The sequence below is a fragment of the Xyrauchen texanus genome, chromosome 48 (assembly GCF_025860055.1).
Source record: "Xyrauchen texanus isolate HMW12.3.18 chromosome 48, RBS_HiC_50CHRs, whole genome shotgun sequence".
NCBI classification, from domain to species: domain Eukaryota; kingdom Metazoa; phylum Chordata; class Actinopteri; order Cypriniformes; family Catostomidae; genus Xyrauchen; species Xyrauchen texanus.
In genome coordinates this window covers 1,553,016-1,568,263 of record NC_068323.1, presented here as the reverse complement: position 1 = coordinate 1,568,263, position 15,248 = coordinate 1,553,016, and the positions used below count along the sequence as shown (strand labels likewise).

Below are 15,248 nucleotides of genomic sequence, written 5' to 3'. Positions count from 1 at the left end.
AATTTTCTTTCCAATATACCCCAAGTGGTTAAGGTGGGCAGTGCATCATCATCAACCATTGTCCTTAATACCGGCGCCCCTCAGGGGTGTGTACTTAGCCCATTCCTTTTTATTCTCTACACAAATGACTGTCAGAGTCCTTTTACAACGACTCATTATTTTAAATATGCAGATGATACAGCCATTGTTGCTCTGCTTAATGAGGACAAGGACACTTTTTTGGACTATCAACGTTCTACAGCACATTTTAGAGAGTGGTGTGAGGACAACTTTCTGCACCTCAATATTTTAAAGACTAAGGAACTGGTCTTTAGCACCTCAAAAACACAGATCCATGCTTCTAGCATTATCATTGATGGAGAGATAGTTGAGAGAGTAGAGCATTTCAAATATCTTGGCATTATTTTGGACCAAAATCTCAATTTTAACCAGCATACTCTAGGGGTTTACAAACGCTGTCAACAAAGACTGACAGCTATTCGTAAACTTAGGCACTTGTCTGTTCAGCCACGTCTCCTTCTGCTTCTGTATCGTAGTGTTATTGAACCGGTCCTTACTTATGGGGCCATTTGTTTTTTTCATATGCTTACAGTTACCAACAAGAACAAATTCTTAAAGATAACTCATTTAGCAAGTAAAATTATTGGTATCCCTACCCCCAATTTATCGGATAGTGTCTCGACATTCACGTTATGGAAGGCACAAAAAATCTTAAATGACTCAGAACACCCACTTTACAAGTATTTTATCCTTCTGCCTTCTGGCCGCAGGTATAGGTTACCGATGTGTAGGAAGGCCAAGTTCAGTAAGAGTTTTGTTCCTGTATCTATACGAGCTCTAAATACATAGGAAATCAGCCTTTGATACGTCAGGTATGCTCTCTGTCTCTGTTTTTTTTTTTTTTTTCTGTAGATGTTTATATGTTGATGTTTCTAATATGTTATACATGTGTGTCTGTATTATGTACGCACCTATGGTGGAAACAAATTTCCTCTCGAGGACAAATAAATCAATGTTAAATTGTTGATACATGTTTGAGCTACGTGTGAAACGTGAGTAGAGAAAAGAAACAGATTCCTAAGAACATCTTTAGAACAGGGAGCAGCTGCAGCTACCCCCAACAAAATAAATTTAAAAGAGGCCTTCATTATTCCACATTACATCACCAGAGAAGTTGTTGAGAAGTATTCATTATTCCACACTCACAAACACAGACACACACACACACGTACACACAAACACAGACAAACACACATACACACAAACACAAAAACACACACACATACATACAAACTTTAGGCAGGCCAGCCTAAATGTTTCTAACCGGCGATGATGTTCCATTAGGGGGGGTCCACGTTTCGCAAGCGTAGAGAAGGGAGGGAATGACCGTGGCCGAGAATACCTGAAGCTTCGTGCGGAGCGACAAACCGGGTAGCTTCCACATAGCGTTACGCAACCGATGAAAAGATAATGCCGCTCGACTGATTCGGAGTGAGACCTCTGCTGTCAAACCCGAGCTGGTCATAAGCACACTTCCCAGGAATGGAAAACACTCACATACACACAAACTCTCTCTCACACACACACACACACACACACACACACACACACACACACACACACACACACACACACACACAGAAAGACAGACACATACTATAAAATGGACATGAAAAATAAAACAAAACAAAACTAGATAAGAAACAACTAAGTAAACAAAAACATGTAATTAACACACACACTCTCTCTCTCTCTCTCTCTTTCAATTTCAATTTTCAATTTAAAGTGCTTTATTGGCATGATTGTGTTTACATACAATATTGCCAAAGCATTAATACACAAAACAGATAATGACAAGACAAATAATAATAATAAAATAGAAACAAATAGCAATAAAGATAGAATTAAAATAAGGTGCCAGGTAATGAATCAAATAAAATAAAAAACTATAATAACAAAATAAATCTCTCAATTCTCAATTCAACGAGCTTTATTGGCATGACATTTTGTATTGCCAAAGCAATTACATAGAAACAGAACAGGAACTGAACAAGGACATGAGAACAATAATAACTATAAAGAGATAACATTCAGAATGAATGCAACATTATACAGGGTTGGAAACAGGAATAGGGGTCAGGGGTCATCAATACATTCATGTATTATTATTTTTATTATTTATTTATTTTATTTTAGTTCTGGTTGTCCCTCAGGTTTCTACAGGATGACACAAATCTTGCAGCTATATTTGCACATTCTTCTTTTTCACCCAGAATAAAACACATGTTTTGTGTCGGGGTACATTCATTGAACTCTGGGCATATGTTGTTAATTTTGTGGTAATATTTGTTTCTAATTGGTTGGTATTTTGGGCATTCTGTGAGGAAGTGCAGTTCTGCCTCAATCACTCCCAGGTTGCATTGGGAGCACAGTCTGTCCTCGCGGGGTAGCCATGTCTTTCTGCGGCGGCCCGTCTCTATAGCCAGACTGTGCTCGCTGAGTCTGTACATCGTCAGTGCTTTTCTTAGTTTTCTGTCAGTCACTGTGGTCAGATAGTTTGCCACCGTGTACTCTCGATTTAGTGCCGAATAACATTCCAGTTTGTGTTGAGTTTTAATAGTGTTTGTCCAATGCATGAGGTATTTTTCCTTCTCTTTGTGTATAATTTGGTTAGGCCGAATGTTTGTGAGTATGCCGTTATCCTGAGACTGGACGATCTCCTCAGGTGTGACCTCAGTCAGTCTCAGGACAAGCTGGCATAGGGGACTCTTCACTGAGCTCAGCTCTTGGTACTTAAGGGCTTTATAATGGTATGTGTTGGGGTCACTTGTTTTTAGGTGCTTCCAGAATTTGATGGCTCTTTTTTGTAAAAGAATAAATTATTCTTTTACAAAATTCCAGATGCAGAGTTTCAATGGGATGTTTTTCCCAATTTAAATAGTCAAATTTTACAGGTGGACCCCACACTTCACTGCCATATAATGCAATTGGTTCGATGACTGATTTGAATATTTTGAGCCAGATCCTAATTGGAATATCAATTTTAATGGATTTTTTAATGGCATAAAAAGCCCTTTGTGCTTTCTCTTTGAGTTCAATCAAAATGACCTGTAGAACTGATTTTTAGGCCGAGGTAAGTGTAAGTCTTTGTGATTTCAATGCTTCTGTTTGATAACGTAAATATGTTTGTTAATCCCTGAGATCTGGATCGCTTTTGGAAAATCATGACTTTCGTTTTTTGGTGGTTGACTGACAGGGCCCAGGTCTGACAGTAACCTGCCAGCAGATCCAGGCTGTCCTGCAGCCCCTCTTTAGTGGGCGACAGGAGAACCAGGTCATCTGCGTAGAGGAGACACTTTATTTCTGTGCCATGTAAAGTGAGACCTCGACGGGAGATTGTTCAATAGTTTGTGCCAACTGATTGATATATATATTGAAGAGGGCGGGGCTTAAACTGCAGCCCTGTCTCACTCCTCGCTGCTGAAGGAAAAATTTGGTTCTTTTGTTGCCAATTTTAACAGCACATTGACTGGCTGTGTACATTGATTTGATGACATCATAAGCTTTTCCCCCTACACCACTGTCAATAAGTTTGAGATATAATCCTTCATGCCAGATTGAATCAAATGCTTTCTTAAAGTCTACAAAACAAGCGAAAATGTGTCTTTTATTTTGATGTACATATTTATCAATGTCTGTAGGGTGAAAATGTGATCAGATGTGCGACATTTTGGCATGAATCCAATTTGACATTTATTCAAGGCGTTGTGCTTCATAAGGAAGTGTAAAAGTCTGGTGTTTAAAATACTGCAGAACACCTTCCCCAGATTACTGTTCACACAGATGCCTCGGTAGTTATTAGGGTCTAATTTATCTCCACTCTTATAAATGGGGCTGATAAGTCCCTGATTCCAGATCTCAGGGAAATAAACAACACACAGAACATCATTGAACAGTTTTAGGATTGCCAGTTTAAAGTTTTGGTCGGAGTGTTTCAGCATCTCATTCAGGATGCCGTCCACACCGCAGGCTTTTTGGGGCTCGAGTATTGCAATTTTTGTTCCAATTCTTTCATTGTGATGGGGAAATCTAAGGGGTTTTGATTTGTTTTAATTGATCTTTCCAAATGGTCTGATTTTTTAATGATTTCATTTTGATTTGAATTTAGATTTTCAGTTGGGCTGTAAAGTTCTTGGAAATGTTTTTTCCACAGCCCTCCATCTTGGATTGCCAGATCTTCTTGATTTGATTTGTATTATAATTTCCATTTATCCCAGAATTTGTTTGTTTTTATTGATTTTTCAATTTCTTCAAGCTGGCTCTGCAAAAATGTAGTTTTGTTACGTCTGAGTGTGGCTTTATATTGTCTTAATGCCTCACAGTATTGATGACAAAGGTCCTGATTATCTGGTTGATGGAGTGTCTGAATCAAACCATTTTTCAGTGTCCAATTTTTTTTCGTATTATTGACGAGTGCCAAATCACTTTTTTTTGCTGTTTTGTAGAATATATAATTGAGAACTTTCACTGCCTGATTGATGCCGAATTGATTTTTAGAGTATTGCTGTATTTGGAATGAATGTAAGAGAGATTGTATTTCTGTACATTCAATGGCATTGGTGTAATCAATGACACTGTTTTCTGTCCATTTGAATGATATTATTGGGCTCATTTGATACGGTGTGCTGGTTGTGTTGGTTGTTGTTTCAGACTGTTTGATATAGAGGGTGGTTTGGCTGTGGTCTGAGAAAGGCATTAATGGTTTGACTGTGAATGCTCTCAAAGAAGAAAGGTCCAGATCTGTGATTGCGTAATCTACTGTGCTACTACCAAGAGCTGAACAGTAGGTGTACCGCCCGAACGAGTCCCCTCGTAGTCTTCCATTGACGATGTACAGACCCAGACTCTTCCATGAGAGTTTACTGTTCGATCACAGTTGTGTCTGGGGGGGTAAGAAGGAAATTGTATGTTATTGCCAGTAATGAATCGGGCACCATGTGATTCTATGAAATCTAATTCTACACCGGTTCTAGAATTTAAATCGCCCAGAAACAGCACATTTCCCTTGGCCTGGAAATGGCTGATTTGATTTCTCGCTCTAAGTTTTGAAATGTTTCTTCTTGGAAATAGGGCGACTCAAGAGGGGGAATATATATGGAATATATTCTATGGACAGTTGAGATTTAATCCAGATTATGGTCCCTCCTGAGTCTCTCCCCTGTGTGACTGATGTGCGTTTGACTGATGGTAGTATTATATATATCCGGAGGGGCAACCAGTGGACTCATCTCCTCTACACCAGGTTTCCTGTAAGATGATGACATCTAAGTCTTCAATTCCTCTCATAAAGTCAGAGTTTCTGCTCTTTAGGCCAAAAACTGAGGAGTTCAGACCTTGAATGTTCCACATGGAAAAGTGATTTCATCACAAAAATATAAAAAATATCTATAAGGTTTGTTTGCCATTTTGAGAAAAGAGAATGACAAACACACAAAATACACAACAGTAAAAACAACAGTGATACAATCAATGTGAGTAATTATTAACATTTACGAAGTAAAAAGGATTTATTTTTTTCCTTTTCTTTCACTGAGTCTTTACACTGAGATTATGTGTGTGTGTGTATGTTATTGTTGTTGTGTTTTTTTTACCACTGTCCGTTATGAGTTATTAAGTGAGTGCAGATGATACTCCGCATGCGTTGGATGTCCTGAAGTTCAGGATTGGCTCGGTTTGCTCCTCCACTGACAACCTGGGCATAGCTCTGTCCACCTGGATGGTGCGGGATCTGCTGTGGAGGGGGTTCCAGTGCTGTGTGGTATTCTGTAGGAGCTGTGTGACTTTTATAGTGTAATCTCTGTCTGTGTGGCTCCTGTGTGGGTGCTGAAGCTCTGGGCGGTGCCCTGGTAGATGCTCTGGCCGGGGTTCTAGATGGGGTGCTGGGTGGGCCGTTGTGTGTCTCATTGGATTGGCTGGGATGGGGCTGGTTCTGTTCCACCTGGGGCTTATCTGGTTGGTCCTGTTTAGAGCAATATCTTTCAGTCTCTTTGCCAGAACATGCACCAGATTCTTATATAAGTGCACGTGATCATAGAGACAGTCAGTGTCCAGGTCTGGGTGGTGGGCCAAGTGAACATTAGGCAGAATGTCACAGTGTCTGGAGATGCTAGCATTTATTTTATTAATTGTTTGGGGATGGAAATCTTTCCTCTGAAGCAGTGTGGAGAAGATGATTTTTGATTTGGGGAAAATGTGTCTTGCTTTCTCCACAACAGCTCTGAGAGAATCGGACACTCTGTCCTGTTGACTCCGCAGGTTGTTTGTGCCCGTATGGATTATGATGTGGCTGGGGTGGCCCAGCTTGGATTCTGTCAATAGCTCCAGTGCTTTGTCCATGTTGGGACACCAGAGTTTAACAGCTCTGTGTCGGGGGAAAAGTTTCTTTATATCAATGAATTTCCCATTTGAATCAATAAGTAGGGCTATTTGTAACCGGCGCACACACACACACACAAGATGAGACAGTCACAATGTAAAGTCAAAACTGCGTTTATTTGCAGGCAAACAAATGTACAGCACGGAAAATCCAGAGGGGAGAATGGTCAGGGTAGCGTAGGGTCAAAAGCCGGGGAATCAAGATACAAACAAGGGGCAAATCCGGAGAGAGTGGTCAACGATAGCGGGGGTCGAAGTGGGGAAACAGTTAACAACTATGGACAAGACGGGATAAGCGGTAGCGAAAGGCAGGGGAACGAGAGGAAATAGGGGGCTGGCAAGCTAAGAGGAGGGTCAAAACTAGACGAGACTAGCGGGGGGGGGGCAAAACTAGACGAGACTAGCGGGGCAACGATACGGGGTACTAAATACAATAACCAACAGGATACAAACGGAAGGATAGTGTATTTATAGGGGCGAGTGCAGGTGCAAACAATGAAAGGTGACGAGACGAGTGCAGGTGAATCCAATGTGTGGGGATTGGATGCGCGTGAGTGTAGGTGCAAACAATGACAGGTGACGAGCGAGTGCGAACATGAGTCAGAGGGGGGAGAGAGTTTACGAGCGAGAGCTCGTAATAGCATAAAGAGCGTGAGTGCTCGAGGGAGGAAAAAAGAGCGTACGAGCTCAAGGGGGCGGAGCGAGGGAGCGGGAAGTGTATGTGTGCGTGCTCGAGGAAGCGGAGATGGGGCAGAGGAGCGGGGTTCGTGACAGTACTCCCCCCTCTGAATAGGACGGCTCCTGACGGCCACGCTGGGTTGCGTAGCTCGAGGGGACAGAATGAGCGTGTGAGCTCGAGGGGACAGAACGAGCGTGTGAGCTCGAGGGGACAGAAGGCACAAAAGGGAAATGAAACAGTCCATGTGGGTCAACGGGCAGTTCAAGGCAAGGTCAGGGGGAACATAGTGGACAGGCGGGTGGTCGGGAGGTCTAGGGGGCAGCCATAGGGCAGAGACTGGGTCAGGAGGTCTGGAAGGCAACTGGAGGACAGGGATTGGGTCCGGGGGTCTGGAAGGTGACCACCGGACAGGAATAGGGTCAGGAAGTCCGGGCTGAGCCGTGAAAGGCGGAGCCGTCAGAGGCGGCACCATAGTTGGCTCCGGAGGTGGGGTCCTGGAAGGCTCCGGAGGTGGAGCCGACGGAGGCTTTAGGGGCGAAGGCCTGGAAGGCTCTGGAGGCGGAGCCGAAGGAGGCTTTAGGGGCGAAGGCCTGGAAGGCTCTGGAGGTGGAGCCGAAGGAGGCTTTAGGGGCGAAGGCCTGGAAGGCTCTGAAGGTGGAGCCAAGGGGGGCTTTAGGGGCGAAGGCCTGGAAGGCTCAGGAAGTGGAGCCCATGGAGGTGGCGCCGTAGGAGGCTCCAGAGGTGAAGCCCTGGAAGGCTCTGGAGGCAGAGCCGAGGGAGGTGACGCCGTGGGAGGTGGCGCCGTGAGAAGGCTCCAGGAGTGAAGCCCTGGTAGGCTCTGGAGGCAGAGCCGGGGAGGTGGCGCCGTGGGAGGTGGCGCCGTAGGGAGGCTCCAGAGGTGAAGCCCTGGAAGGCTCTGGAGGCAGAGCCGAGGGAGGTGACGCCGTGGGAGGTGGCGCCAGAGAAGGCTCCAGGAGTGAAGCCCTGGTAGGCTCTGGAGGCAGAGCCGGGGAGGTGGCGCCGTGAGGAGGTGGCGCCGTAGGAGGCTCCAGGAGTGAAGCCCTGGTAGGCTCTGAAGGCAGAGCCGGGGGAGGTGGCGCCGTAGGAGGCGGAGCCGCAGGAGGCTCCAGAGGCGAATCTCTAGAAGGCTCTGGAGTCTTAGGGAGCAGAGCCGTAGGAGGCTCGGGTGGTGGAGCCGTGGAAGGCTCGAGAGGTGGAGCCGTAGGAGGCTCGGGTGGTGGAGCCGTGGAAGGCTCGAGAGGTGGAGCCCTAGGAAGCTCTGGAGTCTTAGGGAGCAGAGCCATGAGAGGCTCGAGAGGTGGAGCCGTAGGAGGCTCTGGAGGGGGAGCCGTAGGAGGCTTGGGAGGCAGAGCCATAGGAGCCTCTAGTGGCCGAGCCCTGGAAGGCTCGAGAGGCTTGAGGGGGGGAGCCATGAAAGACTCGAGAGGGGAAGCCCTGAGAGGCTTGAGAGGAGGAGGAGCCCTGAAAGACTCGAGAGGGGAAGCCCTGAGAGGCTTGAGAGGGGGAGGAGCCCTGAGAGACTCGAGAGGCGAAGCCGTGAGAGGCTTGAGGGGTGGAGCCATGAAAGACTCGAGGGGAGGAGGAGCCCTGAGAGACTCGAGAGACAAAGCCGTGAGAGGCTTGAGAGGTGGAGCCATGAAAGACTCGAGAGGCGAAGCCGTGAGAGGCTTGAGGGGTGGAGCCATGAAAGACTCGAGGGATGGAGCCCTGAGAGACTCGAGGGATGGAGCCCTGAGAGACTCGAGAGGCGAAGCCGTGAGAGGCTTGAGGGGTGGAGCCATGAAAGACTCGAGAGGAGGAGGAGCCCTGAGAGACTCGAGAGGCGAAGCCGTGAGAGGCTTGAGGGGTGGAGCCATGAAAGACTCGAGGGGAGGAGGAGCCCTGGAAGACTCGAGAGGCGAAGCCGTGAGAGGCTTGAGGGGTGGAGCCATGAAAGACTCGAGGGATGGAGCCTTGAGAGACTCAAGAGGCGAAGCCGTGAGAGGCTTGAAGGGTGGAGCCCTGAGGGACTTGAGGGGTAGAGCTCTGGGAGGCTCGTGAGGAGGAGCCCTAGGAGGCTCGTGAGGAGGGGCCCTTGGAGGCTCGAGAGGAGCAGCCCTGGGAGGCTCGAGAGGAGGAGCCCTAGGAGGCTCGTGAGGCGGAGCCCGGGAGGGCTCTGAGGGGCGAGCAGAGGCTGACAGAGCCGTGGTAGACTCTGAGAGTGGAGCAGAGGTCTGCAGAGCCGTGGGAGACTCTGAGGGCGGAGCAGAACCCGGCAGAGCCGTGGGAGACTCTGAGGGCAGAGCAGAACCCGGCAGAGCCGTGGGAGACTCTGAGGGCGGAGCAGAACCCGGCAGAGCCGTGGGAGACTCTGAGGGCGGAGCAGAACCCGGCAGAGCCGTGGGAGACTCTGAGGGCGGAGCAGAACCCGGCAGAGCCGTGGGAGACTCTGAGGGCGGAGCAGAACCCGGCAGAGCCGTGGGAGACTCTGAGGGCGGAGCAGAGGTCTGCAGAGCCGTGGAAGACTCTGAGGGCGGAGCAGAGGTCTGCAGAGCCGTGGAAGACTCTGAGGGCGGAGCAGAGGTCTGCAGAGCCGTGGGAGACCCTGAGGGCGGAGCAGAGGTCTGCAGAGCCGTGGGAGACCCTGAGGGCGGAGCAGAGGTCTGCAGAGCCGTGGGAGACCCTGAGGGTGGAGCAGAGGTCTGCAGAGCCGTGGGAGACTCTGCGGGACCCTCTGCGGTCTTGAGCACAAGACGAGACTGGGGAGAAGGGGCCCTCTTCCTTCTCTTACGTCTTCGGCCAACAGGGGACGTGGCCATGGGGACGGTCGAGGCTACAGGCGCTGGCTCAGGGGGGGTCGAGGCTACAGGCGCTGGCTCGCTGACCGTGGCAGACATGGGCGCTGGCTCACCGGCTGTTGCGGGCATGGGCGCTGGCTCGTTGGCCGTGGCGGGCATGGGCGCTGGCTCGTTGGCCGTGGCGGGCATGGGCGCTGGCTCATTGGCCGTGGCGGGCATGGGCGCCGGCTCGTTGGCCGTGGCAGGCATGGGCGTTGACTCGCTGGCCGTGCCAGGCTTCGAGGCTGGGGCCGTGACAGGCCTCGGGACTGGGGCCGTGTCAGGCTTAGGGACTGGGGCCGTGTCAGGCTTAGGGACTGGGGCCGTGACAGGCTTTAAGACGGGGGCCGTGTAAGGCTTCAAGATGGGGGCCTTGTAAGGCTTCAAGACGGGGGCCGTGTAAGGCTTCAAGACGGGGGCCGTAGTAGGCTTCAAGACGGGGGCCGTAGTAGGCTTCAAGACGGGGGCCGTGGTAGGCTTCAAGACGGGGGCCGTGGTAGGCTTCAAGACGGGGGCCGTGGTAGGCCTCGAAGCGGGGGCCGTGGTGTAGAGCGCTGGTTCAGTATCTGCCTCCCCCACAGTAAACGAGGAACCAGCGTACAGTAGGGCGAGGTCAATAAACTGAGCCAGGTTGAGGGAGCAGCGACCACCAGGCATTAATGATGAGGTTGGCTCATTCAGTCCACACTGAAAAATGGTCTTCAGAGCCACCTCATTAAAATTCACCTGGTACGCCAAGACACAAAAATCCATAATATAAGCCTCCAAGGATTGGCTCCCCTGGCGCAAACCCACGAGTCGAGCCGCTGGCTCCATAACGTTAAGGGCGGGGTTATGCGTTACACCACCACTGCCTTGCTCGGAAAACTCTAGGAGAGCGCTCGAAGAGTGCACGGCGCTCAGAAATGCACTGGATGCATAAACAGGCTCGGGGGCAGACACAGGTGAAACAGGGTGACATAAATCTTTTTTCCTCCCTCGAGCACTCACGCTCTTTATGCTATTACGAGCTCTCGCTCGTAAACTCTCTCCCCCCTCTGACTCTCGCCCCCTTGAGGCCTGGTTCTTACACCCTCTCCCGAAAATACTTAGTCGTTTTTTCAACTGTTTTAGCATTTTCTGAGTTCTTTCCATCAAAGTTCATTTCTATATGTGGTATTCTCTCAAATTTTCTATTTTTTTCAATATCAAAACATCTCATCTCAAAACAGCAAAAAAAGAAGAACATTTAAGAGCTCATGCATATCATGATCACTCTCTCTCTCACTGTCTCTCTCTCTCTCTCACACACACATTCTCTCTCTCTCTCTGTCTCTCTCTCTCTCTCTCTCTCTCGACAGAACTTTATAAACTCTCCCCTCCTCCAGTTGTCGTCACTCAAGATAGTTTAGTTGAAATATCTGGTGATTTCAGACTTGTGTTGAGTTATTTCAATGAATAATGTTTCACACATGGCTTTTATTGTGTTTGTTCTTGTGGCATGTGGTCGGTAAGTCAACTTTCTTTCTTATTTATTGACAGTTTATTGTAAAGGACTATCAACATCATTGTTTGCTGTTTTTATGAGAAATATTCAGTTGATCTGTGTAAATAACACTTTATATCATCAATAAATGATTGTATTAAATGTAACGTTTGAAGACATCATATCATCAGACTCATTTTACTTTCAGTCAGTATCATTACACAAATATTTCTGTTTGTATTTGCTGTTATTTCAGTGGAGAACTATTGAACATCTTATTCATTTATCAGTTTTCATGAATCTGTTTCAACACTTCATTGACTACAAGTTATTCCTCATTTAATGTGTGCAAAACGTGTTTCAAAGATCAAAATAAAAGTTGAAGTTCACATTGTTTGTTGTGCAGGTGTGTTTGATGTTGATCCAGATAAAGTGAAGTCAGTGTCAGTGATGGAGGGAGATTCTGTCACTTTACACACTGATCTTACTGAAATACAAGATAAAGATGAGATTGAGTGGTGGTTTATACCTGAAAACATTCGAGTCGCTAGAATCAAGAGAAAGATCTTCAATACATATGATGATGTTCTTGATGAGAGATTCAGAGGTCGACTGCATCTGAACCATCAGACTGGAGATCTCACCATCACAAACATCACAACTGAACACACTGGACTTTATCAACTAATCATCATAACTGTGAAGAAAACAACAAAGATATTCAGCGTCACAGTTTCTGGTGAGTGTTACAGTGTCGTCTGTCTTCATCATTATATTAATAATCATTTTCAGAATCTATAAAGATATTTCAGACTGATTCATATATTTGAAATGATATTAATAGATTCAGTCAGATTATTATTTTCTTTCTAATGATCGTGTATTATGTCATTTATCTGACAGTATAATAACTATAAAACAACGTTTCTTTCCTCTATATTTACTTTTCTACATTTGATGTCTGTAATTTCTTCTTGATTAAATCTATTCTCAGATCGTATCGGTGTAAAACTGCAGATGTTGTTGCTCTTGTTTGATAAATGACTTGTTATGTTCATCATTTCTGTGTCACAAAAGCATCTGCGGCATCATCACATGTTCAATAACATGATATACTGGAGTAATAGATGTCAAACATTTCACTGTTCAGCATCTATAGCTGATAATAATAACAATAAACACTCAATCAACACTCACTCAACACTCAATCAACACTCACTCAACACTCAATCAACACTCAATCAACCCTCAATCAACACTCACTCAACACTCAATCAACACTCAATAAACACTCAATCAACACTCAATCAACACTCACTCAACACTCAATAAACACTCACTCAACACTCAATCAACACTCAATCAACACTCAATCAACACTCAATCAACACTCACTCAACACTCAATCAACACTCAATCAACACTCACTCAACACTCAATCAACACTCAATCAACACTCAATCAACACTCAATCAACACTCAATCAACACTCAATCAACACTCACTCAACACTCACTCAACACTCAATCAACACTCAATCAACACTCAATAAACACTCAATCATCACTCAATCAACACTCAATAAACACTCAATCAACACTCACTCAACACTCAATCATCACTCAATCAACACTCAATAAACACTCAATCAACACTCAATAAACACTCAATCAACACTCAATCAACACTCAATAAACACTCAATCAACACTCAAACATCACTCAATCAACACTCACACATTAAACACTCACACATTCACACAATCACACACTCACACAATCACACATTCACACACTCATACATTCACACAATCACACACTCACACAATCACACATTCACACACTCATACATTCACACAATCACACACTCACAATCGCACACTCACACACTCACACAATCACACATTCACACACTCATACATTCACACAATCACACACTCACACAATCACACATTCACACACTCATACATTCACACAATCACACACTCACAATCGCACACTCACACACTCACACAATCACACATTCACACACTCATACATTCACACAATCACACACTCACACAATCACACATTCACACACTCACACATTCACACAATCACATTCACACATTCACACAATCACATTCACACAATCACATTCACACACTCACAATCACACACTCACACATTCACACTTACACATTCACACACTTACACATTCACACATTCACACTCACACATTCACACATTAAAACAATCACATTCACACACTCACAATCACACACTTACACATTCACACATTCACACAATCACATTCACACACTCACACAATCACATTCACACACTCATACATTCACACAATCACACACTCACACAATCACACATTCACACACTCATACATTCACACAATCACACACTCACACAATCACACATTCACACACTCATACATTCACACAATCACACACTCACAATCGCACACTCACACACTCACACAATCACACATTCACACACTCATACTTTCACACAATCACACACTCACACAATCACACATTCACACACTCACACATTCACACAATCACATTCACACATTCACACAATCACATTCACACAATCACATTCACACACTCACAATCACACACTCACACATTCACACTTACACATTCACACACTTACACATTCACACATTCACACTCACACATTCACACATTAAAACAATCACATTCACACACTCACAATCACACACTTACACATTCACACATTCACACAATCACATTCACACACTCACAATCAGACATTCACATTCACACAATCACACATTCACACACTCACATTCACACACACACACATTCACACACTCACATTCACACACACACTCACACATTCACACAACACTGACAAGTAAAAGCATTTATGTATTTACTGTTCATTGTGTTTATTCTCATTTCTGATAATTCTCTGATGTTTTTCCAGCTCTGCCCGTTCCTGTGATCACTTCGGACCCTTCACTGAATTCTTCATCATCTGAAAGTTCATCTAAATGTGTGTTGGTGTGTTCAGTGGTGAATGTGACACAGGTGACTCTCTCCTGGTACAAAGGAAACAGTTTATTGTCCTCCATCAGTGTGTCTGATCTCAACAGAAGTCTCTCTCTACATCTGGAGTGTGTCGATGATTCTTACAGCTGTGTGATCAATAATACATTCAGAAACCAGACTAAACATCTCAACATTACTGAAGTCTGTCAGCCGTGTTCAGGTACAGTATTGGTGTTTATTTGAGTTTTGTAAGATGTTCATACATGTGTCATAATAAACATGCTAACACAGATCGTTCTCATGCTCGTCAACTAATCTAGCACATTCTGACTTCTGATGCTGTGTGATGTTTTTGTGAGGATTGTTTATTTTATTTCCATCATCTGCTGTAACAGATCCCGTCCCACACTCATTAAACATTCACTAACTGCCTCAACAATCATGTGACGTCACTAATATCAATGCCATTGGCTCTTGCATGTGTTGTGACTGATTTCACAGAGGAAGATTTCCAGCAATCAAAACCTTCAGTTTCACTGATTCTTGTAATAAATGAACGTTACTGTACATCTTTTGTACTGTTGAGCATTTTTAAGGTTTAGGTGTAGGGGTGGAGTTAGTGCTTACAAATATGAGTGCAAGACTGTAACTTAAATTATTGTGATTGTAACTATTTTAACATGTTGTGTTTTTAATATTGTTGAAAGGTGGTTAAGTTTAGCTGATCTAAAATATCAATATGATCGTAAGATGTTAATAAACTAATATATTTACAAGTATAATAAAACATATTGTGGTTTAATATGCAATAGGCCTAAT

At 45.3% G+C, this 15,248-nt stretch overlaps 2 protein-coding genes across 3 annotated transcripts in view; one reads left to right on the top strand and one right to left on the bottom strand.

The window, feature by feature from the left end:
* Positions 1 to 15,248, bottom strand: part of LOC127639803 (hepatocyte cell adhesion molecule-like) — a 328,338-nt gene that overhangs the window by 212,178 nt on the left and 100,912 nt on the right. The window lies entirely within an intron of this gene.
* LOC127639806 (SLAM family member 9-like) overlaps positions 1 to 15,248 on the top strand; it is a 156,041-nt gene that overhangs the window by 115,198 nt on the left and 25,595 nt on the right. Inside the window, exons 1-3 of one of the 2 annotated variants that reach the window (XM_052122054.1) lie at positions 11,337 to 11,440; positions 11,823 to 12,155; positions 14,365 to 14,649. In XM_052122054.1, the coding sequence (XP_051978014.1) occupies positions 11,392 to 11,440; positions 11,823 to 12,155; positions 14,365 to 14,649 (667 nt within the window). In that variant the 5' untranslated portion in view covers positions 11,337 to 11,391. Of the gene's footprint in view, positions 1 to 11,336; positions 11,441 to 11,822; positions 12,156 to 14,364; positions 14,650 to 15,248 lie in introns of those variants that run through there. The other variant, XM_052122055.1, reaches the window with a different exon arrangement.